The sequence below is a fragment of the Gadus chalcogrammus genome, chromosome 3 (genome assembly GCF_026213295.1).
Source record: "Gadus chalcogrammus isolate NIFS_2021 chromosome 3, NIFS_Gcha_1.0, whole genome shotgun sequence".
In the NCBI taxonomy this organism is placed as follows: Eukaryota; Metazoa; Chordata; class Actinopteri; order Gadiformes; family Gadidae; genus Gadus; species Gadus chalcogrammus.
Window position 1 is genome coordinate 9,349,484 of NC_079414.1, and position 27,889 is coordinate 9,377,372.

Genomic DNA, 27,889 nt, shown 5'->3' on the forward strand with positions numbered 1-27,889 from the left:
CACACACACAAACACACACTCCCCTGCCAGACAAAGAGATGGAGAGAGGGTGGAACAGTCCACCGGCTATGGGCGGTGTGGACTGGTGAAGGTCAGCTGTGTTTACAACAAATGTATACCACAACATCCTGAAGGTAGAACTTCCATTGGGGGAGGTTGAGGTGGAAAACAGAGGGCGTCAGGAGAAACCATGAGCTCCTCAGAAGAACTGCTCCAGATGAAGGTAACAATAAGGGTGCCATCGTGTTCTGGTCCAGTTTCCTCTGTGTTCAGATCCAAGTTGTTACTGCTACCAAAATTGCTGCGCTTGACCTCATAGAATAACTAGGAATATTTCATATTCCTAGTCATATACCTAAAAGGTGTGTTTTATCTACAGGCCGACAGCTGATCGTTATAACATCAGTCCTTTTATTTATTTATTATTTTATTTTATATTTATTATACAGTAAAGTATTAAAAGTAACTAAGTTACTTTGTTAAAACGGGCCTCTCTCAGTAAAATAGCTGATTTCCAGCAGGTTCCTGTTCTGCAGCACATATAACATGTAACAGGGACAAGGCACATCACACGTCACATTTACATACAACACATTCCAGAGTCACAAACTTTATCCGTTATCCATTAATGCTGTTCTGTGTTTTTAATATACTTATATATTCATATTCTTGTTGTTTTAGTGTATATTGTGTTTTTGTTTTATATATACTTTATAATACAATATTTTATGATAAGATTCTCTATTTCATTACAATTTGACACTATCATTGCACACTTTTATCAATGTTTTCTCTGTAATGTTCCTGTAATCTATCTGTAATGTCCATGTAACATCCCTGTAATGTCCCTCTAATCTACCTGTAATGTCTCTGTAATGTGCCTGTGATGTCTCTGTAATGTCCCTGTATTTCCCCTGTAACGTCCCTGTATTTCCCTGTAATGTCCCTGTATTTCCTCTGTAATGTCCCTGTATTTCCCCTGTAATGTCCCTGTATTTCCCCTGTAATGTCCCTGTATTTCCCCTGTAATGTCCATGTATTTCCCCTGTAATGTCCATGTATTTCCCCTGTAATGTCCCTGTAATGCCTTTCTAATGTCCCTGTAATGTCTCTACAGGCCCAGCAGGGGGCCTCCAGAGACACGGTGGACGGCGTGGGTGTGAGCCTGGGCCGGAGGAAGGGCGTGACGCTGTCCGAGGAACAGGCCTCCTCAGAGGAAGGGGACTCCAGGGAGAGGTTGTCCATCGTCCACACGGACGCCGACAGGGGCCCCTCCCCCGCCACCACCACCCTCGTCTCTATCGGCTCCCCCCCGCCCAGGCCTCGCTCCCGGGGCGGGCCGGACAGAGGCGGCAGCGGGCCCCCTTGGACCAGGGGAGGGCTGTATCACGGTGGTCCCTGCCGGCCCTCCGACATTCCCAGACAGACCATGGAGGAGCTGAAGACCACGCTGAGGGAGGGCCCCCACCTGGCCTTCAGGGTCCAGGGGGACGCACGGTCAAGGGAGCCCAGTACGCCGCACCTCAAGGGGCAGAACGCAGTCCAAGGTGGTGGGGGCGCCAGCGACCAGGGCCACCGCAGGGTGCTTACCACCTTCAAGCCCCATGAGGGTGGGGCTTCAATAAGGGGCCCGGGCCCCGGGGACCCCAGGGCTGGTCAGCACCCCTCCAGCCCATTCAGACCCGATGCATTCCCATACAGGAGCCCTGGGGGCCGGTACCCGCCCCCTGGAGGGTGGGACCCCTCGGACGAGGCCGGGCGCTCTCAAACAGGTAGACAGTTCACCAGGAAATATAAAGTTTTGGTTATATTACCTCACAAGGTGACATTTATGTGCATAATACTGCTCTCTACTTACATTCTGGAGATATAACAGCATAGATGTATCTTCTACACGACAACAAATGTTGTGTTCGGTTCTTATTCTCAGTTAATGTTACAGAAATACAAACTACAAACATTAAGCTTTTTTCTGTTGTTTGAATTATGCCATTGATGTTTTGTTTTTTATCTGCCATCCTTCTGCTTGGATTCCTCTAGCTACTTTACTACATTTACTACTTTCTACTTTTTAAAAAGTTAGCGTACATCAATTGGCCAATGTTGTGTTGTTGTGGCAGATAGCAGAGAGCCTTGCGCGGGAGGTTCAGGCTGCAGCAGCAGCTCAGACATGGAGAACATCAAGCAGCAGATGACCAGGGAAAACATCCGCTTTGTCCGCTTTGAGGCCGTAGACCTCCATGGGGTGTCTCGCTCCAAGACCGTGCCCGCCCGCCATTTCCATGTAATCAACGCTTTGCCTTTCCCACCATCCTCACATTCACCCATCCACCCACCCATCCACCTCTGCTAACATCCACCCATCCATCCATCCACCCACCTCTGCTAACATCCATCCATCCATCCAGCCCCACATCCATCTTCCAGTCCTTTTATTCATCCATCTAACCACCTCTCCTCACATCCACCCATTCTACCATCCTTCTATGCATCCATCCATAAGCTACATATACACAAATTACAAATCTTTTAGTCTATGCGTTCTTGTGAGAAGACTAATTCCATGTTAATACAATAACATGATGATGATGTATCTGCGCGGTTACAGGATATCTAGGTAAGACAGGTATTGTGGTGTATAGGTGGTTGTTATACTGAGGTGAACAGAAGGCTCTCCCTCCCCAGGAGAAGGCAGCGTTCGGTGTCCCCATGCCCAGAAGCTACCTGGAGCTGACCCTGAGTCCCAGCAGTGAGGTGGACAACGCAGACGCCGCCAACTTCAACAGCGACATCCTGCTGATGCCCGACCTGCACACCTTCCGGGTGCTACCTTGGGCCGAGCAGACGGCCCGGGTCATCTGCGACCCCTGCACCGTCACGGGGGCCCCCCTGCGCACCTCCCCCCGCCTCATCGCTAAGCAACTCCTGGGCCAGCTGCAGAGCCTGGGCTTCTCCCTGCACTCCTCCTTCACTTACGAGTGCTGCGTGCTGGGTGCCGCCGACCGGCCAGGCCCCAAGACGCTGATGTTCCCGGCCACCACGCTGCTCAGCAACCACCAGCTGCCCTTCTTCCAGCAGCTGGTGGATAACATGTACTGCATGGGCTGCGACGTGGACAGCTTCGCGTCGGCCTCCGGCCCCGGCCAGATGGAGGTCAACCTGCGGCCTGAGTTTGGCATTGCGGCGGCCGACAGCGCCTTCACCTTCCGCACCAGCCTCAAGGAGATGGCCCGCAAGCACGGCTACCTGGCCAGCTTCTTCACGGACGACAGCCTGCACAACGCCGGCGTGCTGTCCCACAGCTTATGGGACGCCAGCGGGCGGCGCGGCCTATTCCACAGCGGGGAGGCGCGGGGCGGCGAGCTGTCAGAGATGGGGAAGAAGTGGCTGGCGGGGCTGCTCAGCCACTCGGCCGCCCTGAGCTGCCTGCTGTCCCCCGGGCGGGACTGCAGGAGCCGCACGGCCCGGCGGGCCAAGGAGCCCCAGCGCGGGATGCACGCCACCTGCGGCTACAACGACCACAGCAGCTCCTTTAACGTTAAGCGGCACGGCGGGCGCACGCTGCACATCGACAACCAGCTGGGCTCAGCGGCGGCCAACCCCTACGTGGTGCTGGCCGCCACCGTGGCCGCGGGGCTGGACGGCATCAAGCGTAGCCTGAGCTTGGAGGCGGGACCGGGCCAGCAGCGGCAGCACGCCATCCCCGTGAGGCTGGAGGACGCTCTGGAGGCGCTGGAGGCGGACCACATGCTGGGCAGCGCCTTGGGGGAGCCCTTCGTCCAGTACTTCATCGCCATGAAGAAGTTTGAGATCGAGACGCAAGAGCTGGACGACGAGAGGAACAAGTGCCTGGAGTATTTCATCTAGGAGGTCCCCGCCGTGTGCCCGCCTGCTACCGCCACAGCAATAACGATAGCATTGTTTTGGTAGGAAATGTTTCATTTCATTGATTTGCTCCTTATTTTTGATAATGTGTAATTCTGAAGTACTTCTTGTAAATATGACGAATACATTTCACATAAACAGTTCCTTCATACTTGTGGCGCCTCACCCCGAGTGTGATTTTCAGTGTCTTCTCGATTATTTGGGTATACTGACAACGTGAAGGGCAGGGTTTACGGTAGTACAGTGCAGGAACACTAGAGGGCACTAGACAGCTCTAGAATGCAGTGCATTGCACAACAATAAGGTTGGTTTTCATGGTAGAACCTGTTTCTATAGAAAAGAAAACAAGGTAGATTATCCATTTATACAATTATTTTGCGTAGAGTGAACACATTGGCAAGAGCAATAATATTCCCGAGACTTTTGACAACATGTAACAAACTGTTTTAAATAAAATGTTCCCATTGTTATCAGACCACACACATCATTATAATTTTGATTAGTCAATTATTCTAGATCACTGTGAGTAATCTAAAACCTGAGACAGTCATAAACTCTGGTTAAGCTTACGAACCACAGTTCATGTGGTATTTTGGTAGTTTTCCAAACCAGTGTGCATTGTAGCAAAACTAGGTGTGCCATGTCATGCAATACATAACCCTGAAGCAGGTTACTCATATAATTGGATCTGTTTAGGATTTTCTTCATTATTGATTTTATTGTTCCACATAAAACCAGCTTTTGCTCCATTTCAAAAATGCAATCTTAATACTACTACAGCATGTGAAATAATGTCTAAAATGGCTTAAAACCCCAGTATATATGTATATATTTATTTTTTTGTGGTCATTCCCTTCAACTATGTTGGAGGACTTTAGATTTCAAGTTGGAAATGTGGTGTGGCTTAAACTGCAAAAAGGTTGGGAACTGTCTTTGGCTTCCAAATAAAATAATTTCATGGCACAATATTGGATATGGCTTTCACAGGGCTGAAAATTCCTGACCAAAATAATACATATAAATGTCAACCCCCTTCCACTCATTTAGTTCTCAGTCGTGATTGTTAAAGTAACCAATTAATTGGTCTAAACCCAGGATGGATGCCGGTCCGAGTTTGCGGTTGGATAGTCAAAAAAAGTGTGTCCTTTGTTTCCTTTCCAAACCTATTTACCTTGAGCTTTAAGGAAAATGTCATTAGGTTGAGGATAAATGTGAAGGATAATTCATAAGTCAGTGCTAGGAGAAGCCGACTGCACTTACATTGTTCATTAGGTAATGCGATGGCAGATGTTATGGACGGAGAACTGCCGTGATGAAACTACAAAGTCTGGGATAGACTTAGATACTCGTTCTTACTGTGTTGTTATATGCAGGCTGTATAAACCAGAACAAGCCGGTGATAAATGTTACTTTATTAGCAAGGTTCAACTTGGAATATTTAGTTTCAATTCAATTTAAATTCAAAAGTAGTTAAATAAAGGCTCCCAGTCACAAAAGGAAAATAAAATAGTTTTCACATTGATAAAGGTTTTTCATTGTCAAACCCCTGGCCACTCATATATATGGATATAGATCCCAATTAGTATGATTGATGGAAAATAATTTACATGTTCAGCATTTATTTCTGTGAAAGGACGAATGGTGCATCGCTTTACATGTTCCTTCTGCAAGAAATTCTGAGACGGCATTAGGTCGTTCCTTTTTGTAAAGGATTGTCCAGTGAACGAAAGCATTGAAGCATCTTTCCATTGCACTTAGAGAATTTGAAGAGCTCTTATCATGGCTTCCACTTCAATACTTCCATATCATTCCACGCATTTAGGAACCTTCCTTAGCAATAAAGACAATCAACCGCAGCCTTAGTTTTAGATATCAGGCCAATATCTAAATAGCTCAATTATGATATCCTTCTGAAGAAAACATTCCAGTACAAGGTTCCATTGTTATTTCATAGAGGTTATAGGTTGAGTTAGAGGTCACAAAAATATAATCAACAATATTCCTCCTGAAAGTAGTGGCTATAATCCTTAACGGAAATTTAATTGGATCTAACCCTAGAAAACGTACAAACCATTTGGCTTTTGTCTTAAAAACACTTCTGGGCTGTGAACCGTCTGTAATGGTTTGTTTGTCTTGCCTACCGTCTGTAACGGGCTGTTTGTCTGGTGAAACGTCTGTAACAGGTTATTTGTGTGGTTGACCCTCTGTAACGGTTGTTTGTCTCTTGAACCGTCTGTAACAGGCTCTTTTTCTGATGAACCGTCTGTAATGTTTTGTTTGTCTTGTCTACAGTCTATAACGAGCTGTTTGTCTGGTGAAGCGTCTGTAACGGGTAATTTGTCTGGTTGACCCCCTGTAAGGGATCGTTTGTCTGGTTGACCCTCTGTAACGGAACGTTTGTCTGGTGAACCGACTGCAACGGGTCTTTGGTCTTATGTTCCTTCTAAAACGTGCCGATGGTCTGGGGACCCTGGGATTCATTTGTTCTTGGTGATCAGGCTGCCAACACGCTGCATGAAGCGACCCAGGCGGTTGTCCTGGGTCGTGGGCGTCTGACTCGCTGAGTTGTTCTTGGATGCGCCAGCGGAAGGCTGCCTGATGCTGTTGAGCACAGAGTTCCTCTCCTTCCCGAGGTAGCGCAGACTGGAGGACCTCACCGGCTTATCCAGAAGAGGTTCAAAGCGGCTGTAGGCCCTCGCCCTCTGGGGCTGCTGGTCAACGGCCCCATCGCTCTCCAGGGTCAGCCTGGAGCCGCTGACGCTGGTCTGGGGCCTGCTTGAGCGCTGGGCGGACCCTCGGTCAAATGGAGCCACGGATGAAGGGCGTTCCTTCTCTTCAAGGCTGTCGATTGCGTACTGCCACCTGGAAACACTCTTCAACATCCCCTTAGGCGTAGCGGGCGCCACGGTGGAGCGTGCCACTGCTGCGGACGGCACAGATCCGTCAGAGCCCTCCACTGAGGCCTGCTGGCTCGCTGGGGAGGGGTTCTGCGATCGCATGGAAGACTTCCTCTGTAAGGTCTTATCCTCCTTCCGCTGGGACCCAAGAAGTGAGTAAACCTTGGACTTGAGGGAGTTCTTCCTCTGAAATGTTTGCTCGCCTTGCAGTGACGGGACCTTTTCGGCCGAACCCTTGGCTTTCACCACGTTCTGCGATGTCCCTGATGCATCACAGATGGAAGAGTTTGCCGTCAACGGGGGTGTGGCCTCGCGTTTGGGGGGTGTTGCCTCCCGTGTGGGGAGTGTTGCCTCTCGTTTGGGGGGTGGTTCGGCATGGATTGGGGAGGGTCTCGCACCAGGTGGATCCTTCTTCGTGGCAATGGTGCTCTCCTTGGCCAGGTCCTGATGCCGTGATCCAACAGACCGGATTGATGCCACAGAGCCCACTCTGGAAACAGCCCTGCGACCCCCACGGGGCGTCACCGTGGCGGGGTCTTTGTGGCCCGGGGAATTGGTCACTTTGGCTAGCTTGTCTGTTGAATCCACTTTGTTTGTTGCATCTTTCTCTTCTGGGATATCCAGGAGAGGGTCCAGGGCTCTGGAGGACTGTGTGTTGCCACCACTCGGCCTCAGGCCCAAGGGTTTTAGAGATGGCTCCTTCTGTTTCACATCTGGCTTGCCCCCTGATGAAGGGGTCCTGGGAAGGGGCTGCGGTCGGTCTTGTGTTCGCGGGGTTGGTCTCATACGTTGGGCTGCAGACGGCTGGTCCTCCAGCGCCTGAGGTTCCTCTATCTCGGGGCATTCTTCAATCTCAGGAGTTTCCTGCGATGGTTTGAGTCTGGGACTGAAGTACTCAACGTTCTCATAGTCGGCCGCCCCTCCAGAAGACTCCTGCTGACTGTGTTCTTCTAGCGCTGCCATGCTCTGGCTTTTGTCCAGAGTTCTCAGTGAGGACCTCATTCTAGACCTCTCTTGAGTGGAAAACATGGGCCTCAAATTCTCCTGGCTCTGCCTGGTGTACTCCTGCAGACTGAGCCTCTTCAACCGGATCTCCTCCAGCCTGGACTTCATGTGCCTTGACTTCTGGTGTGGGCCCTCGTTCAGGTTCATCAGGCTCCCCTGGGGCGAGGTCACGTCATAGGCCGCCTCCGGGGTCTCGTCCTCATGGCTGAAGTATGAGTCGATTTTCCAGCGATTGAGAGACGTCTCGGAGTTGAACGGGATGAGGTTCTGGTCAGAGCCGTAGCGCATCCGGTGGCGGGTGAGCAGCTGAGACATCCTGGCTGGCCGCTGTGGCGGTGTCGGCGGGTCCTCCCCTCCTTGCTGGGTGGTTCCGTTCCCCTCGGCGGCCTTCAGCCTGTTGGAGGAGGAGTTGAGGCGCTGCAGCTCGCCGTAGCTGTGGCCCCTCACCATCTGCCCGGGGTCCAGGCGGTGGGACTGGTGCAGCTTCTCCTGCATGCTGATTCCCCGGGTCATCATCAACCCGTTGGTCATGCGGGGTCTGTGCAGGGACAGCAGGCTGGAGCTGGGGCTGAACAGGGGCTTGAGGCCTTCCTCCTCGCCAGACGTTGGCGACGTGAGCTCTGTCGGAGCGACGGAGCGGGCGTAGAGGCGGCGGAACTCCTCGTCGTAAGAGCCCACAAGCTGCCCCGTGACCACCAGCACCATGCTCAGGTTGATCTTCTCGAAGGACCACGTGTAGCTGCAGACCAAACAATGGATCAAGAAGAGAGAGCATGTCATACCGTAGGTCCGCATTTAGCATGTTACCATTGATGTTCATGTCATGCTGACCCACCTGTACATGCTAGCTGGCCTGTAGGTTGCTATACTACATGCTAACTTCCACCAACCTGTAGGTTGTAATGTTAAAAGCAAACTCACCTGTACATGTTATAACACCTGTAGGTTGTAATGCTGACAGCTAGATAATTTGTTCATGCTATCTCACCTGTAGGTTTTAATGCTATATGCTAGCTCACCTTAACATGCTACCTCACCTGTACATGCTAGCTCACCTGTAGGTTGTAATGATACATGCTAAATCACCTGAACATGGTAGCTCACCTTTACATGGTAGCTTACCTGTAGGTTGTAATGATACATGCTAGCTCATGTGAGTATGGTAGCTCACCTGTAAATGGTAGCTTACCTGTAGGTTGTGATGATACATGCTAGCTCACCTGAACATGGTAGCTCACCTGTACATGGAAGCTCACCAGTAGGTTGTAATGCTACAGGCCGACTCACCTGTAGGTTCCATACAGGACGGTTCTGCAGTCCACCAGGATGAACCTCTGCTCCAGGGCACCACTGAACTTGGCCCCGGACTGGCACTGGTACTGCGGGCCGCTCACCGTCCGAACACGCAGGTTCTGGAAGACACACAGACCGTAGCTTGTCAGAAGCTTGTCTTACGCAACACACACCTATACAGTCATTCCAACTCTATGGCAGATAACTGCCAAACATCACATGCTCTCTACAAAAAATTGTAGAGAGCATTAATATTGCCTGTGAGGATAAAAATCATAGAGAGAGACACCCCCGTGTGAAAAAATGCTGAAGTTGCTCTCATGCTCATAGTGTTTTCCTGTTTGCTCCGTTTTTTTTTCTCCTCGCTCTGAATTATTATTTTTTGGCACTGTGGACCGAGCCAGCCATGACACTTGCTGGACAAGTCCAAACACCTCTTGAAGTGCTGTGACGATTTCTTTGGTTACATGAAGCTTCATGAAAGGTCACATTTAACCAAGATTCTGCTCAAGACCTGACGTCTCAGAACATGCTTTGGAGAACAATAAAGCACAGCGTTACACCCCAAACCACTTGCAGTTGTTAACAAAGCATAAAACCATGCATTTCATGAATGAAAGCAAGATCATCGGTTGCAGTGAACCACAGCCAGCCTTGTTGATTGGTATTGCTTGAGTATATAGAATATCAATAGAAAAATGTCAATGCTCCCTGCTTGGGGAGTTTCCAAGAATCTCTCCGGTATCAGAAAGATCAACCTCTAAATGTGATGGGTTATATTTTGCTCCAATTTTTGGCCTTGATATGCCGCCATCCAACTCACACACACATATGCAAAGTCTGCAGACAAATATGCAAGCACCCACTTAACCCAACGCACAGAAACAGGCGCACACATAGACACAGGTACATTAAGTACAACACATTCTAACAAATAACACTGGCAATACCTCCAAGCTCTATAATGTTAGTCAAACACAAACACACACACACACACACACACACACATTGTGCGCACACTTTGACATTTACATTTCGTATGACACCGAAGGCAGCACACCCTTCTGATTATAGACAAGATGAAACCTGTGCGTTCATTTTTCAGGAGGGAGTTTAAAATGGCTACTGGCTAAACAATTCCTCCCCATGGCAGGAGGAGCGAGGCTGACATTAGGGGATGCACGCTCAAAGACACAGACATGTTTGAACTTTGTCACCAGGATACACTCATGCAGTTGGACAGGAAAATCCAGACATGGTTAACTAAAATATTTATACTGTGGCTGTTTTTTATGGACGTGCGTATAAGGTTGGAGTGCGAACAGAAGCGCAGAGGTGAATGAGTCCGATTTGAATACTGGCCGTTCACAAGCATTCATAATTGTTTCGTAAAGACCCTCTTTCACTCACTGAGACTGAGAGCTACAGCAGCGCTAATGCAACAACAGGTGATTCAAATACAGTCAATATCACATGATTTGATTTGCTGAAAATAACAGATAGTGTATTTGGTTGAGGGAAGTTGGGTGGTGGAGATTGGGTGGCGGTTGGGACGAGAGGGGTTTGTTGCTGGAGGTTGGGTGGAGGTTAGTTGGAGGTTGTATGGAGGTTCGGTGGAGGTTGGTTGGAGGTTGGGTGGTGGAAGTTGGGTCTTTGGGGTTGAGTTAGAGGAGTTTGGGTAGAGATGGGTTGGAGTAGGGGTTGGTCGTTGGGGTTGAGTTGGAGGGGTTTAAGTAGAGGTTGGTTGGAGTAGAGGTTGAGTGGTGGAGATTGGCTTGAGGGGGGTGGGGTGATGGAGGGAGGTTGGGTGGAGGGAGTGGATCATCATCAGGTGCCCCCTACCTGGAGGTCTTTGATGTTGACCCCGAGCCTCTGCGACATGTGGAGGAAGGTGTGGAACTGGGTGTGGTCAAGCAGGATGTAGATGATGACGCCGCGGCGCGCCGCACTAACCACTTCCTGGAAGATGTCCACGTCGGTGAACACGTCCATGGAGATGGCGATGAGCTGGAGAGGAGAGGAGGGGAGTGGAGAGATGAGGAGAGGAGAAGAGAGGAGGGGAGGGGAGGGGGGAGGAGAGGAGAGGAGGGGAGGGGAGAGGAGAGGAGGAAAGGGGAGAGGAGAGGAGAGGAGGAACGTTGAGAGGAGGGGAGGGGAGGGGAGAGATGAGGAGAGGAGAAGAGGGACGAGGAGAGGAGAGGAGGAACGTTGAGAGGAGAGGAGAGGAGAGGAGGGGAGGGGGGAAGAGAGGAGGGGAGAGGGGAGGAGAGGAGAGGAGCGACGAGGAGAGGAAAAGAAGAACGTTGAGAGGAGAGGAGAGGAGAGGAGGGGAGGGGGGAGGAGAGGAGGAACGTTGAAAGGAGAGGAGAGGAGAGGAGAGGAGAGGAGAGACGAGGAGAGGAGAGGAGGAACGTTGAGAGGAGAGGAGAGGAGAGGGAGTTTGTCAGTTGGTCTAAGGGCAGGTTTATTACAGTGCCAAGGTAGAGGGTGTGTGTGTGTGTGTGTGTGTGTGTGTGTGTGTGTGTGTGTGCATGTGCGTGTGCGTGTGTGTGTGTGTGTGTGTGCAGACAATGCAACTAGTCAATCATTTAGAATTTCGAGCTGCCTGCAAGGGGTTCCACAAGATTCTCCTCAGCTCAGACGTAACCTTTAGTTAATCGACCTAACCTTCTCAACATGTAAGAACGTGTCCAATGATTATATTGAAGGGGGACAGAGTAGCATACTTCTAACGCCCAAACATGGGGACATAATGTACTTCTAACTCCCCTACATATGGCTATAACGTCATATGTTATTATGCTGGTAGAGCCATAATAGGTTACTACAGTGTAACTAGTAGGCCTACTGCACTACAACTTCTAAACACTGTCTACATGAGGCCCTTACAATACTCTGGTACAGAACTGACAATACTTTTAAGAGCACTTTGCAATGCTTTATATCTGTAAACTTAACTTTTTTAACTTAATGATACTTCCTTGATACAAAACTTTCTATACTTACAAAACTTTGTGTCAGTAAACTTTGCAATCAAAAACTCAGCAACACTTTGTCAGAAGAAGCCATCTAACTGGCTGTTTCACCATAAAGATGCTTAGTAGTCCTACATCCATTCTACAAAACAAAACCAAAAAAAAATCTACTTTCATCCAAAGTGGACATGACGTTTAAACTATTTTATTTCCTGGCTACTCCTGGCTACTTGTTTTTTTTACTACATTTTGCATCACTTTAACCTTTTGCATGGCAAACATTTCATTTCACATCTTGTGTAGCAAACTTTTTGTGTAGCTAACTGTTTTTGGTGACATGCTTGGGTTGTTTTCAGCCTCACTCGGAAGAAAAAAGCCTACATTTAAACCTTTTAGAAGATGAATGGACTAACACCAGCCTGTCACTCACCTCAGTGTTTTAAAAAGTAGGCCTAATCTCTGACCTTTGCGAATGGGAATGCTGCTGGCTATGAACTATACCCTTGACTAACTAGTAACAACACCTCTTCAGAACAGAGAAAGAGTATGAGACGCAGCTCAATATCTTTACACAAGACTGGATTAAAAAAATGTGATTCTCGGTTCAGGTCTGCCCACACTGAGGTGTTGTCCTGTTATGGAAATTAGTGCTATGTAGTTATACGTTATGTACTAGTATAGTACACTGGTATATAGTATACATGTGAGTACATTTTAATGGAGAACCAAGGATGGTGGATGCATAAATGAGTGTGGAGAGTGTTGCATTCTAGTTTCGCCCCACCCCTGTGTGTGTTCTTCTGTGTACATGTACACATTGATACGCCAACAGGGTATTCACTTTGACTTTGCCGCCTTCACCTGCCGACATGTCTAGTCCACATCATGTAGTCCTACAATTATACAGACCCCCCACCCCTGCCCAACCAACCGCCCACCAACCCTTACCTGCTTAGCATCTAGGATCTGTTTCCGGACCACCTCTTTGATGGTCGGGGTGTTTTGACGGGGCGGGTGGAAGAGCAGGCTGATGTTGGTCTCTGAGGTGGAAGAGACCTCGGGCCAGCCCAGGTCAAGGTCCGGCACCTGCTCATCCGACTCGGTGGGGAAATAGGTGGACAGGTGGCTCTCCTCCCGCTCCTTCGTCTTGCCGGAGCCACCGTCCTCACTAACCGGTAATTCCGCATTTTCCAGCACATAGAGTATCTCCGCGTCGGACAGAAAGTGGCTTATTTGTTCAGCTTTCAGGAACTCGTCGTAGGCCTCCGTCCCCCCGCAGAGCAGCGCGTAGATGGCCAGCCGATAGGACTCCTTGTAATGCGGCTGAATGAAGCACGGCTTCACGTCTTCTTTCAGGGAAGACACGCATGACAGGCTGGACTCCATTGGCTCCCCGCGGAGTTAAAAACGTGTGTGTGTTTGTGTGTGTGTGTTTGTGTGTGCATGTGTTTGCGTATGTGTGTGTACACCGTCAATGAGTTTTGTTGAGGACGAACATCTTGCACGACCGCACTTATTCAGCGTACACATGTCCCTCGAGAGGGGATAGGATTCAACTCTTCAGGCCTTATTTTGTAGCAATCAAAAATCAAAGACAATATGTTAAATACCTTTGAGTCAAGTGTTAAATCCCAAAGATAGGCGAGATTAATAAAATTCCATCGGTGCGAATTATTCATTGAATTACATGCAGATTTAAAGTAAACTGAATAAGCGCTGAACTCTATGCTGACGAAACCGAAGGCATACTTGTTGGTTTCATAGAGACCTCGCTTGCCCTGCCCCAATTCAACAGTTAAAATTGACGACTGTTGAAAAACAGAGCAGACCTGTCTCTCTGAATAGAGAGAGGAGGTAACGCAAGGTGCGGATCAGCCCACGATCTGTATGCGAATGAGCTACCTGTTGGCCCCGCCCATTTCCTTTTTCTGGAAAAGCCCCGCCTTCTCACCCTATCGTTACCTGGGGCAGGATCAGTGGGTCAGTCCATCTGGAGTTCCTTCTTTTATTGTCTCTAGGCTTATCCCATTAAAATCAAATCACAGATTTCAGGTATTGTTTTGTTTTATATACATAGGCTATATAAAAATGTTTAAAAAGTAAAAAAGAAGATAGAAGCATACTTTTGGATTATCAACTCTACAGTCATTAACTCTTCTATAACTGTCATTATCTCTACTATAACTGTCGTTGTCTCTACTCAAACTTTAATTACCTCTGGCTATCATTATCTATCTATTAAAACAGTTTCTGTCTCTGATATAAAGGTCCTCTCTACTATTACTATGGAAGTATGATGGTGCCAAATTTCCTCAATGCAAAATGGCCTGTTGAATTGCTTTAATTGAATATTATTATTATTATAACTTTATTCAAGACACAGGAAGGTCCACATAGACAGCACACTACATATAAACACATATACATATATATACACATATAAACACACACACGCACGCACGCACGCACGCACGCACGCACGCACGCACGCACGCACGCACGCACGCACGCACGCACGCACACACACACACACACACACACACACACACACACACACACACACACACACACACAGACACACACCAATATAAAACATTTAAGAAGGAATGCAAATGAGGCATTATCAATTATAATACAAACATAATTAAAACACATAATTAAAACACATACAAGCTTCGGGTCCACTGTTTCCAGAAGCAAGATGAGAACCTTGTGTCACTCTGAGAGATATCAATTAGAGACACAATAATAACAATGCTTGCCTTTTTCTGTATTTCAAATTGATGCTTGAATTTTTTTCTATTTTTTGTTGCAACACCATCTAGGTCATCTTCAACCCATTCTTTTCCCATACCACAAAAATTCAGGTTGGAATTCAGGTAGAATTTCATGTTCAAATTCAGGCTTCTTAACACACACCATCCGAGTATCAAAGGAGGAGCAATGGCTTGCCGAGGCACTAATGTAACCGATGAACTGATGGAGGTCCGACGGATCCTGCTGGCGGTCGAATTATGAAAGACAGTGGAAGCCACAACAGAAGAAGTTAAGTAATACTTAAGGATATATAAGGATATATAATAGTGTTATTAAAATAATACTTATTTTAAAAACTCAGGCTTTTTTGTGTTCTTTCTTCTGCAAGATGTTAGTTATTCATTCATTGCAATGATGTTTAAAATATTAGTAGTTACTAATTAGTACGTTGAGTAGAGTATTGAGTAGGGGGCAGAATACTTTTCAACGGCTATTATTAAGTGTGGATTGAAGGCTACAATACCAGACAAAACTGTTTAATGTATTTAGATTAACATTCGTCTTTTGGAATAAAAAGCTTTTCTTTCTCTCTCACACAAACACGCAGACACACAGACACACAAGAACACAGACACAGTTCATGCAGTGTAGTGCAACGAAGAGACCTGTAACTCGTCATTGCACTGGTGTGTGTGTGTCTCTCTCTGTCTCTCTGCTCGAATGACAAACACAGGAACCAAAACTTGCATGTTTGATCAACGATGCAATAAACATATTTGAGGGATTTAATGCTTGATCGGACTGACAGATAAACTGATAAAGCTGTTCATAAAATTGTTGGGGCTTTAGCCTCGGACGACACCCATGGGAGACGTGGTAGGGAAACACTTTGAGTCCAAACACAAGAAGAGGGTGATAGGTAAGGTTTATTGCCAACACAAAGCATTGTCGGAAAACACAGTCATGTGACAGAAACAGGACAAGAGTGACCAGGAAACATTAAGCCCCTGCGTTCCCTCTGATTGGCTGATGAAATCGATCGAGCTGACAACTTAACCATCCGTCTACCAATATGTAGAGTGATCACCCCAGGACCTACTCTGATCAATAACTGGAGTGATCACCCCAGGACCTACACTGATCAATAACTGGAGTGATCACCCCAGGACCTACTCTGATCAATAACTGGAGTGATCACCCCAGGACCTACTCTGATCAATAACTGGAGTGATCACCACAGGACCTACTCTGATCAATAACTGGAGTGATCACCACAGGACCTACTCTTATCAATAACTGGAGTGATCACCACAGGAGCCCCTCTAATCAATAAGGGATGACCCTGGGGCTGAACACTAGACAGGACACATGCGTTCCACAGCGGCGCCGTGGAAGGTACAGCCTTGAGACGACGGACGCCTCTGCCTTCATTAGTGCTAACAACCGTCTACCTGTCACGGATACAGCGCCACAGTAACCAGTGGGACAGCATACCTGAGCAGGTGATCTACGCCCTCCTCCCCCCCCCCCCCCCCCTCCATGGTGCGTTGAGGCTGCCACCTGTCCAAACTGCTGTACCTCTCAAACACGCAATCGCACACAGACGCGCACAAACACACACAAACACACACAAACTATCTTCTCTACTTCTGCTAATTCCTGCTCCACCCGATGAGGCTTCCTCCCTGTTTGGGTGGGGGTGGGAGCGGAAGGGGAGTGCACGCGGCAAGCAGAGGGCCCAAAGAAACACCCCGATACCACGCTACCGCTAATGCTAATGCCAACACGCTACGGCCACGCGCCCCCCCCCCCCCGCGCGGTCCCCTCCCCTGTCTACTTTGGGGTGGGGGACTTAAGGAACCTGCTGGTGGGCGTGGGGGACTTGACGCTACGGGTCGGGGTGGGGGACTTGGGGCCCGGGGTGGGGGACTTGGGCACCGGGGTGGAGGCAGGGGTGGGGGACTTCATGGAGGGGGTGGGGCTCTTCATTGAGGGGGTGGGGCTCTTCATGGAGGGGGTGGGGCTCTTCATGGAGGGGGTGGGGCTTTTCATTGAAGGGGTCTGGGACTTGGGAGGGGTGGGCGTGGGGGTCTTGGAGGGGGGTACGGGTGTGGAGGTCTTGGAGGCGGCGGGCGCGGCGGTCTTGGGCTGGCCCAGCTTGGGTTCCGGGATGGGCTCGCCGTGCCGGTACACGCTGACTGTGATCTCCACAAATTCGCCGCCGTACTTGTTGCGCACGTTGATGCTGTACTTTCCGGAGTCATCGGAGGTCACCTGGGGTCAAGGGTCGGGAGGGAGGGAGAACGAGGATCAGGCTGGAGCCAGGATCGGCCATGTTCTCACACCGAGACCAAACCAGGTCAGGGATGAGAATCCCGCTCAGCTGAGGTGAGGTGTATGTGGTCATGATACGTGGTGCGTGCTGTGTTGATCAGTAGGATGCATGTGGTATTGAGGTAAGGTGCCTAGGTGGACAGTAATGAACATACATAACATAACACGCTGCTGTGAGAGAGAGGTCACCTGTGTGATGACCAGGCTGGCAAACTTCCCGCCCTCAAAGGTGACCTTGGTGTGTTCGCACGACGCCACCTCCTGCTCGTTCTTGAACCATGTGACCTCGGGGGTGGGCTCACCCCATACCGTGCAGGTCAGGCTCAGAGACTGGAGAGGGGTCAGAGGTCAGGGGGTCAACACTTGGTCCCGTGACTTGCAGCTTTGTTTAGATAATGTCATTAGGGAGCAGGTAAGGGTTAGTGGGCATCCTGCTCACGGAGGCCTACAGGTAGGCCGTGGACATGGCCTACCTGCAGGCATCCATCATACATCTGGCTGGACAGACCCACTTCTGATGTCACTACAGGGTGGATTGTGAAACGGCTTGTGATGGCGGATCAAGAGCATTTGCTGATTAATCCACCTGACCCTCATTTGAACAAATCAGAAGAAAGACACTCACCTTGTGCTCCATGATGGTGACAACATCAGGAAGACCTCCGACCACCCTACCACGGTCTGAAACACATTAGGAGAAGCATGAGGCACCTTCTCAACATCCACTCTGTTGAATCATGAGGAGCCTTCTCAACATCCACTCTGTTGAATCATGAGGAGCCTTCTCAACATCCACTCTGTTGAATCATGAGGAGCCTTCTCAACATCTACTCTGTTGAATCATGAGGAACCTTCTCAACATCCACTCTGTTGAATCATGAGAGGCCTTCCCAACATTTAATCTGTGTTGATGGAACAGTGGTAGGCTGTGTAAGCTTTCTAGGTTTTTATTATAAAGGATGATTATTATACTCACTCTTCTCTGCGAAGGCTGCAGCCCTATAAAGTAAAACACACCAATTAGACATCAGTACTGCATAGATGGAAGTGCCACATTCAAATACTGCATTACAGATACCGGTACCAAATACAAATGGCAGTATTACTGCATGCAGATAATAGTACCGTATTCAAATACTAGCATACCACTACTACTAACATATTAATGCTACTTTTCAAATAACGAAACTACGCACTGTGACACATACTGTTATACATGCTGTAATGCATACTGTAACCAGAGAGACAAAGTAACCTACTTGAGTCTGAGGTATTCTTCGTAGGCGTCCGTGTAAGCTGGGGAAACAACACCAAGTCAGTGTCTACTTGATAGATCATACTTTACATGAATAACATAACTAGATGAACAAAGAATACAGAAGCAAACATATTTCAATACATATGGAGCATTTTTTAAATAAATATGTGGGTCTCTTGGAAACATGTATAGTGTCACAAATGGTTGAATTAAATGAATGCATTAATGCATTAATAAAATAAGGCATGAGGTAATGGATGAATTAAGGTAGGCGTAATAGAAAGAATGAATGCAAGAAAAACATGAATGAATGCATGGCTTAATGCATTAATGCATGAATATGCATACATGAATATGAATGAATATAAATATATAATGAATGTAAATATAATATAAATGAATGCGTGAAGAAGATAATTAAGTATGAAAAAAGGACAGAATGAATGAATAAATGAAGGAATACATGACTACCTGAATGAAGGAATGAATAGAGGAACACATGAATGCCTGAATACAAGAATGAAAGAATGAGTGAAGGCCACCTTGTCCGGAGAGGTCGAAGCTGCGTGCGTACACGTTGACCCCGTCGGAGATCTCGATGGTGTACTGCCCCTTCTCCTTGTCGGAGGGGTCGCAGATCTGCATCCAGGCCATCTCAGCCGTCCCCCCGATGCGCATCTTCTCAGAGGACGCGATCTTACTGTCCCTGGAGGGCCACAAACGCACACACACACACAAGCACAAGAACACACACACACACACACACACACACACACACAGACACAGACACAGACACAGACACAGACACACACACACACACACACACACACACACACACACACACACACACACACACACGCACACAAGCAAACACAAACATACGCGTTTGATGCTGTTTATGTATGTGTGTGTGTTTGTGTGTGTAGGTGCGTGTGAGTATGTGTGCATGCATGTTACCTGTGCTTCCACACTGTCTTCATCTCCTCCGTGTAGTAGGTCATGTAGCACTGCAGTCTGATGCCCTCTGGGGTGCACTGGAGCACCAGCTCAGAGGCAGAGGTGCCTGGGAGGGACATCAACATCCACCCATTACATCATCAATGACACTGATCCATTCCTCTGGGGAGAAGACAGCAAGGGGTTTAGGGGCAGATCAATATCAGATCAATATCAGGTCTTACCGGCGATCTTGGCGATGGCGTTGATGATGTCATCAAACACTGTGAAGAAGAAAGAGTCAGATAAAATAACCAATGACATCATCAGCATCAAAATAAATCAACCGATCATCAGCTAATTGTCTCTACCAAGTCATGAGTATTCAAACGGACCAATCAGAGTGGACTTACCCTGTCCTGAGACCTCAAACAGAGAGGTGTCCTTCCCTTTGTCGTCACTCAAGGTAGCTTTGTAAACTCCCTGGTCCTTCCTAGAGAACTACATACACATTATACATTATACTGTTAACTCAAATGTCATTCATAGAGAACTACACACACATTATATATCATACTGTTAACTCAAATGTCACTCATAGAGAACTACACACACATTATGTATCATACTGTTAACTCCCTGGTCCTTCCTAGAGAACTACACACACATTATACATTATACTGTAAACTCCCTGGTCCTTCCTAGAGAACTACACACACATTATGTATTATACTGTAAACTCTCTGGTCCTTCCTAGAGAACTACACACACATTATGTATTATACTGTAAACTCCCTGGTCCTTCCTAGAGAACTACACACACATTATACATCATACTGTTAACTCAAAGGTCACTCATAGAGAACTACACACACATTATACATTATACTGTTAACTCAAAGGTCACTCATAGAGAACTACACACACATTATACATTATACTGTAAACTCAAAGGTCACTCTAGAGAACTACACACACATTATGTATTATACTGTAAACTCAAAGGTCACTCGTAGAGAACTACACACACATTATGTATTATACTGTAAAATCACTAATCATTTATAGTGAACTACACACACGTTATATATTAAACTGTAAACTCACTAATCACTCATTGAGAACTAGAGACACACATTATATATTATACTGTAAACCCACTTATCACTCGTAGAGAACTACACACACATTAATCATTATAAGGTAAGTCCCCGGTCCTTCCTAGAGAACTACACACACAATACTCATCAATAACGCCATCAAACTAACAAAAAAACACAAGCACATACCTAAAGCTAAAGCAATACTTAAAACTACCCCAAAAAAAAGCTAAATCCAACAACAGAAAAGGATAGGTAGAGGGTAAGAGGATAGATATCAGGATGATGACTATAAAGGGACACAGTGCTAGATAGAGTGCTAGATAAAGTGATAGCTAGATAGTGTGATAGATAAGAGTGATAGATAGGGAGATAGACTGATTCATAGAAACATAGATAGAGATATATTGATAAATAGAGTGATAGAAAGAGGGATGGACAGAATGCTACATAGAGTGATAGATAGAGTGATACGGATACACATATATAGTGATATATGGAGTGATGATATAGTGATAAGAGTGGTAGTTACCAGGGGGATGGGCAGAGTGATAGATATAGTGGTAGATATAGTGAGTATAGAGGGATAAAGTGACATGGAAACATAGTGATATAGTGAAGGGAGAGAGAAGGAGTGATATAGGATGCCAGTAACCTGGGGGATGGGCAGAGCGACAGAGCCAGACATGGCGTTAGGCGCGGTTTCCAGGACGATCTCCTCATCTTCCTTGTACCAGGTGAACTTGGTCTCCTTCTTGACGTTGGCCACCTGACGTCAGCCGGAGAACAACACAAAGTCAGGCGGTATCTTCACAAATCGACCGAAAAACTCTTGATGGAAAACATCAAGTTGGATAGAAGTGAGCATGTTTCTTGGAGCAATGTTGATTTACATATGGGGTAACAGGTGATTAAGATATTTGATGTTGTATTTTTGATAAAAAATGTATATAATAGGTCTTATAAAGGACCTGTTCATACAGACGGACTGGCTCAGGGTTGGTTGCCATTTGTGAACTAGATCTAACCCAGGCCCATATGCTCACGAGTATCTAGTTATTAAGGGCAGGCGCTCAAAGTCACTGCAAGGACTGACCACGACATGGAGTTACATGAACCTGGGGTAGGAAGAGTGTGTTTGTTTTTACATGAAGCCGAGGTAGGAAGAGTGCGTTTGTTTTACTGTACCTTGCAGGCCAGCAGGACGGTGCAGTCCTCAGCCACGGTGAAGTACAGATACTCAGAAAAGTGAGGACCTTAGAGAGAGATTGACATGAACAATTCATTCATCACACATATAGTGGACAGTGTTTAGGTCATAGTTGTTATCTGGTTGTAGTGGAAATCGCATTACCTAGCTTCCTCAGGTGCTCCTTCCTCTGGAACTCTGCCTCCGTCAGCGCCGCCTTGAACACTGTCACAGGGGACAACACAACACAGCGTTGTCACGGAAACAACTCCAGCATCAGCACCATCATGACAACACAGCGTTTTCACAGAAACTACTCCCCCATCCCTGGCATTCTCACGTCACCATAGTCATGAGGTGCCATCACCCCAACATCCAAACACAGTCATTATGGAAACCACTCAACCATCAACGACTTTACAACACGATGTTGGCATGGAAACAACTCCACCATCACCCTAACATCATCAATACTCCAACCTCAAAAGTGGTTTCAAACCATACAGTCTCATTGTCACATGCAGGATTTTCATTGGCTCAGATCGGTCCCTGGGGATGTCACCTCACTGGGCACCGATCTAAGCCAATCGGTGGCAGGCCTCACCGTCTCCGACCAGCACCAGGGAGGTCTGGTTCTTGGCTTTGCCGTCGTGGATCTGGACGGTGTAGGTGCCCTCATTGGCCCTGGTGAAGTGCTCCACTGTCATCTGGATCACACCGGTCTTAGCATCGTGGCTGATCTTTTGGCCCTGGGGAGAGATGTATGCAGAGAGAAGTATTTTATTTTATATTTCATTTATAGGCAAAAGACTGTCTTAGGTGAATTGTTTGTATTTAGTATTAGCTGGTTAAGGTTAGGTCAGTGTTTGGGGTGGGGACGAGCATTGCATCATGGGTAATGGACCCTGTACTGACCTCCCCGCTGGTGACCTCCTTGTCGTTGACGATGAAGCGGTAGGACGCGGCGGCGGACAGCTTGGTCGCCTGCAACCAGAAGCGGACGTGTCCCTTCTCCAGGATCTCATAGTTCAGACCGTGCTTCAGAGGAACGACTGAAGGAGAGGAACAGGAAGAATATGCTCAGATATGCAAAGAGCAATCGGATACCTAAAGACAACTCAGTTATCTAAAGGCCTTTAAGATATATAAAGACCTCTTAGGTATCTAAAGACGGCTCAGCTATTTAAGGACCACTCAGATATCTAGAGACACCTCAGATATCTAAAGAACGCTCAGATATTTAAAGACCGCTCAGATATCTAAAGACTTTACCAGCTGGGTTCAGAAAGACCGACTGATAGAGTAGAAAGAGCATTGAGTAATATCAAGCATGCTGCAACTAATCTACTACTATGAATCATGAAGGTTGAGGTTTCTACTCACTGGGGTTCCTGATGGCATGGCTCAGCTCCAGCATGGTATTGAGGGCTGTAAAGGTGCAACACATGTCAGTAACCAGCAGGTAGGAAGTAGGGCATCTTAATCAAGGATGGCTAAAGGTGGGTGGACTCACAAGAGGATGGAACCCAGAACTTCACCCTAACCACTATAACTAACCAGATCCAATATGTGTGTCTAAACTGTACCACATCCAACATGACAAATGGCTGAGAAAACCTTTATAAACAGCAGTCTGTTAGAGCAACCATCTGTCTGCAGTATTTTAACCTTTGACCTCACCGTCTTCAGTTAGCGTGTGGCTGGCGGAGACTCCGTCCGTATCCGTGACGACCACAGAGTAGCGTCCCAGGTCATCTTTATCAGGGCTGGTGAATGTCAGCCTGGATCTGCAACCAACCAGGGAGACAACCATCGATCACATTATCAATCCTCCACCAACCAGGGAGACAACCATCGATCACATTATCAATCCTCCACCAACCAGGAAGAGAACCACTGGGTTTGACCTTGAGTTTCATTTGACCTAGTTTGTTCCTCTAGCTTCACCACGAGTGTATTTCACTAGCTGGTTCCCCAGGTGTAGCGTCTGTTCTCTAGGTGCTAAAACTCTCAGGGTCTGCGTAAGACCGATGGCTCAAGATTTGGCCGGTTCTGACCTCAAGATGAACCAGATACACGATGACACAGCACATAGCAGGCAAATAACAAGTGGGGAGGCAGGTGATGAGACAGGTGGTGGAACAGGAGGGGCAACAGGAGGTGAAGGAGGTGATGAAACAGGTGATGAAACAGGCGGAACAGCCTTTAGTGGCATTTAGTTTAGTCTTCTGAGTGGGTCATAAATGCTGGTATTTCTGCTTCAGGGACATTGAGGTGACTTTGAATACACCGGTACATGGTTTTAGACCTCTCATGTTGTTAACCCTGAGAGATAGAGAGAGAGAGAGAGAGAGAGAGAGAGAGAGAGAGAGAGCACGAGGGCGAGGGCGAGAGAGAGAGAGACTAAGGGTCCTCACGTGCGGCCATCGGCGCTAGCAGACAGGCGAGGACAGTCTCCGATCCCCTTGTAGTTCTTGGACCAGACGAACTGAGAGGTCTCTGAGATCTCACACGCTTCCAGAGACAGGAAGATGTCCCCGGTCTGCTCGTCCACGCCGCACACTATCTCCTGGGTGCCTTTAGATAGAGACCAACAGCACCCAGCGTTACTGGAGGAGGCTTCAGGGAACCACGGACCTCGTCCAAGAACAACTGTTACATTCTTCTACACTTTATGTTTTACCAAGAAAAAAAGAAGAGAATGGTTCAATGAAAGGAGAAAGGAAGGAAGGACGGGAGGAAGGAAGGAAGGATGGAGCAAAAGAGGGTAGGATTTGATGCAATGAAAGGAGACGAATAAGGAAATAAATAAGGTAGTAGGGAAAGGAAGGAAGGCAGGAAGTGAGGAAGGGAGGAAACGAGGATTACCTGGCAGGGCCTTGGCAAGGATGGGCTCCGACACCTGGGAGGCTTTTCCTACTCCGTCAGCGTTGACGGAGCGCACCCTGAACACGTAGGTCTCTCCCGCCTCCAGACCGCCCACCTGCAGAGGATACACCACCATGTTCACTACATCACTCCAATATATCACCACCACCTTGTTTATTATACCACTCCTATATATCACTACCACCTTGTTTATTATACCACTCCTATATATCACCACCACCTTGTTTATTATACCACTCCTATATATCACTACCACCTTGTTTATTATACCACTCCTATATATCACTACCACCTTGTTTATTATACCACTCCTATATATCACTACCACCTTGTTTATTATACCACTCCTATATATCACCACCACCATGTTCACTACATCACTCCTATATATCACCACCACCTTGTTTATTATACCACTCCTATATATCACTACCACCTTGTTTATTATACCACTCCTATATATCACTACCACCTTGTTTATTATACCACTCCTATATATCACTACCACCTTGTTTATTATACCACTCCTATATATCACTACCACCTTGTTTATTATACTACTCCTATATATCACCACCACCTTGTTTATTATACCACTCCTATATATCACTACCACCTTGTTTATTATACCACTCCTATATATCACCACCACCTTGTTTATTATACCACTCCTATATATCACTACCACCTTGTTTATTATACCACTCCTATATATCACTACCACCTTGTTTATTATACCACTCCTATATATCACTACCACCTTGTTTATTATACCACTCCTATATATCACCACCACCATGTTCACTACATCACTCCTATATATCACCACCACCTTGTTTATTATGCCTCTCCTATATATCACCACCACCTTGTTTATTATACCACTCCTATATATCACTACCACCTTGTTTATTATACCACTCCTATATATCACTACCACCTTGTTTATTATGCCACTCCTATGTATCACTACCACCTTGTTTATTATACCACTCCTATATATCACTACCACCTTGTTTATTATGCCACTCCTATGTATCACTACCACCTTGTTTATTATACCACTCCTATGTATCACTACCACCTTGTTTATTATGCCACTCCTATATATCACTACCACCTTGTTAACAATTTACAATTACAATTGACAATTACAATTTACCTTGGTTATCACTTCTTTAACCATGGTGTTTATTATATCACTCCTTTAACTACTTATTTCACTCGCAGCTAACGCTATCTAACCTAATTAACCCTATCTAACCTAGTTATCCCTAACTACCCTAGCTACTGCTATAGACCCTAGCTAGCCCTAGCCGGGGTCGTACCTGCAGGTAGCGGTGCGAGACAGCGTCCTGGTTCACCGCGGTGAAGTCACTGGAGCCCTTCTTGGCCATCTCCACCAGGTAGCCGGTGACAGCGCTAGCTCCAGTGTACACTGGCGCCTTCCACAGGATGACCAGCGAGTCACTCCTGACCTCGCTGAAGCTCAGGTCAAAGGCCGGGCCTGCACACCCATACACACACACACACAACCAGGGCAAATACACACCGTCAAATATCTAGAGCTAAGTCAGTAGTCTCCCACAGAATGCTTATCAAGCGTCCACCAGGTGGAGTCCCGCTCCCCCAGGTGAAGCCCCCCCCCCCCCCCCAGGTGGGGAACCCCCGCTCCAGAGCTTCACCTTCCTACCTGGCTCCGCCATGGTCCAGGCCTCGCATTTCATTGGCTTGCTGGCCTCTGAGGGCACGCCCACTCCTGCCATGTTGCCCGCCTGCACCTTGAACTCGTAGAAGTTTCCCTCGGTGAGTCCCTCGACCTGATTGGTCAACACAGAAAATACAATGAACCACTGAACAGCTCCATCAGAGAAACTGATAGGTGGATGGTTGTAGTTTTGTGAATTTATTTGAACTCCACATGCCAACCCCTCTGCATACCTGTGTTTACTTTACTTTGCACTTTGTGTCTTTGAATTGTGTTATATATAGTTTTTTCTTGTTCCTTTATTTTATATCCAGGTACTTTCTTTTTCGTATTTTTGTATTTTGTATATCCATGTCTTCACTGCACCCAACCTACAGATTCCTTATGTGTGCAGAGACAACTGGCAATAAAACCTCTGAATCTGATTCTGATGTTCACATTCTATTTGTATTCATCATCTAGTCAAAATTTTTGTCTATTTATATTTCTACTAAGTAGACACTTTAATCCAAAGCAAATCCCAGGGAACACAGATCTGTATCATTAAGGAGCATGTCGGACACATGGGGCATCTCGCCTACAGACATTGGGGATCAAACCCAGTTCTCCTCACTGTTGTGTTACACAAGGCCCACCATGTGGTCCCAGACCAGGCCCAGACCCAGACCCAGACCCAGGCCCAGACCCAGACCCAGGCCCAGACCCAGACCCAGACCCAGACCGAGGCCCAGACCCTGACCAAGACCCAGACGGACTCACGGTGTAGACCCTCTCCTTGATGGCGCTGACGTTGACCTCCTTCCACTGCAGCTTGTCGGCGTTGCGGCGGTCCACGTAGTAGGCGTTGACGTGGGAGCCCCCGCAGTGCTTGGGGCTCTTCCAGGCCAGGGTCATGGAGGACCCGTTGCAGCTCAGGAGGGTGATGCCGAACGGAGCGCTGGGGCTGGCTGCAACGCAGTCGGACACAGGGTCAGAACATGTGGCCTGGATGTCTCACACACACACACACACACACACACACACACACACACACACACACACACACACACACACACACACACACACATACACACACACACACACACACACACACACACACACACACACACACACACACACACACACACACACTCATACACACACACAAACACACACAAACACACACACACACACACACACACACAGAAACACTCGCGCACACAAACACACACACACACATACGTATAGCTCCTACATAGCATATGTATGACTTTATATTCAATACATAAATTACATCTATATAATCTTATATCATATAGATTATATATTTATATAGTATATCAATTATCTATGTTTTGTATTTTCTAATTGTAGCATTTTCTGAAAGAATACAATATTAATATATTAACTCATACTATTTAGTTATTTTCATCATTTCTTATTGAGATATTTCATCCAAAGTAGGGAGTCATCTCAGTATAGGAGGCCTACAGGTAGGGGTTAGGAGTCATCTCAGTATAGGAGGCCTACAGGTAGGGGTTAGGAGTCATCTCAGTATAGGAAGCCTACAGGTAGGGGTTAGGAGTCATCTCACTCTAGAAGGCCTACAGGTAGGGGTTAGGAGTCATCTTACTCTAGGAGGTCTACAGGTAGGGGTTAGGAGTCATCTCACTATAGGAGGCCT

General features: G+C 47.2%; 3 protein-coding genes across 9 annotated transcripts in view; 1 reads left to right on the forward strand and 2 right to left on the reverse strand.

Moving 5' to 3' along the window:
- The first annotated feature begins 169 nt into the window (after positions 1-169).
- On the forward strand, positions 170-3,867 carry lgsn (lengsin, lens protein with glutamine synthetase domain). The gene is made up of 4 exons (XM_056585399.1): positions 170-223; positions 1,118-1,772; positions 2,121-2,284; positions 2,686-3,867. Exons 1-4 carry the CDS (start codon positions 191-193, stop codon positions 3,865-3,867), a joined length of 2,034 nt encoding a protein of 677 aa, XP_056441374.1. The 5' UTR covers positions 170-190.
- A 375-nt stretch (positions 3,868-4,242) lies between these two features.
- On the reverse strand, positions 4,243-13,851 carry LOC130379165 (protein FAM83B-like). Its single transcript, XM_056585837.1, has 4 exons — positions 13,004-13,851; positions 10,923-11,087; positions 9,075-9,199; positions 4,243-8,526 (listed from the first exon to the last, which is right to left on the reverse strand). Exons 1-4 carry the CDS (start codon positions 13,439-13,441, stop codon positions 6,363-6,365), a joined length of 2,892 nt encoding a protein of 963 aa, XP_056441812.1. The 5' UTR covers positions 13,442-13,851; the 3' UTR covers positions 4,243-6,362.
- Positions 13,852-15,695: 1,844 nt separating this feature from the next.
- Positions 15,696-27,889, reverse strand: part of myom2a (myomesin 2a) — a 28,279-nt gene continuing 16,085 nt past the window's right edge. For all 7 annotated transcript variants that reach the window (XM_056585829.1, XM_056585830.1, XM_056585833.1 and 4 more), the window contains 21 exons: positions 26,986-27,173; positions 26,212-26,338; positions 25,847-26,025; positions 24,498-24,612; positions 24,047-24,206; positions 23,310-23,416; positions 23,013-23,057; positions 22,545-22,681; positions 22,234-22,378; positions 21,795-21,854; positions 21,629-21,696; positions 21,096-21,209; positions 19,754-19,841; positions 19,586-19,624; positions 19,362-19,467; positions 18,947-19,110; positions 18,406-18,442; positions 18,123-18,145; positions 17,772-17,827; positions 17,331-17,476; positions 15,696-17,081 (listed from right to left, as the gene is read on the reverse strand). In XM_056585829.1, coding sequence (XP_056441804.1) covers positions 16,646-17,081; positions 17,331-17,476; positions 17,772-17,827; positions 18,123-18,145; positions 18,406-18,442; positions 18,947-19,110; positions 19,362-19,467; positions 19,586-19,624; positions 19,754-19,841; positions 21,096-21,209; positions 21,629-21,696; positions 21,795-21,854; positions 22,234-22,378; positions 22,545-22,681; positions 23,013-23,057; positions 23,310-23,416; positions 24,047-24,206; positions 24,498-24,612; positions 25,847-26,025; positions 26,212-26,338; positions 26,986-27,173 — 2,540 coding nt within the window. In that variant the 3' untranslated portion in view covers positions 15,696-16,645. The remainder of the gene's footprint in view (positions 17,082-17,330; positions 17,477-17,771; positions 17,828-18,122; positions 18,146-18,405; positions 18,443-18,946; positions 19,111-19,361; positions 19,468-19,585; positions 19,625-19,753; positions 19,842-21,095; positions 21,210-21,628; positions 21,697-21,794; positions 21,855-22,233; positions 22,379-22,544; positions 22,682-23,012; positions 23,058-23,309; positions 23,417-24,046; positions 24,207-24,497; positions 24,613-25,846; positions 26,026-26,211; positions 26,339-26,985; positions 27,174-27,889) is intronic.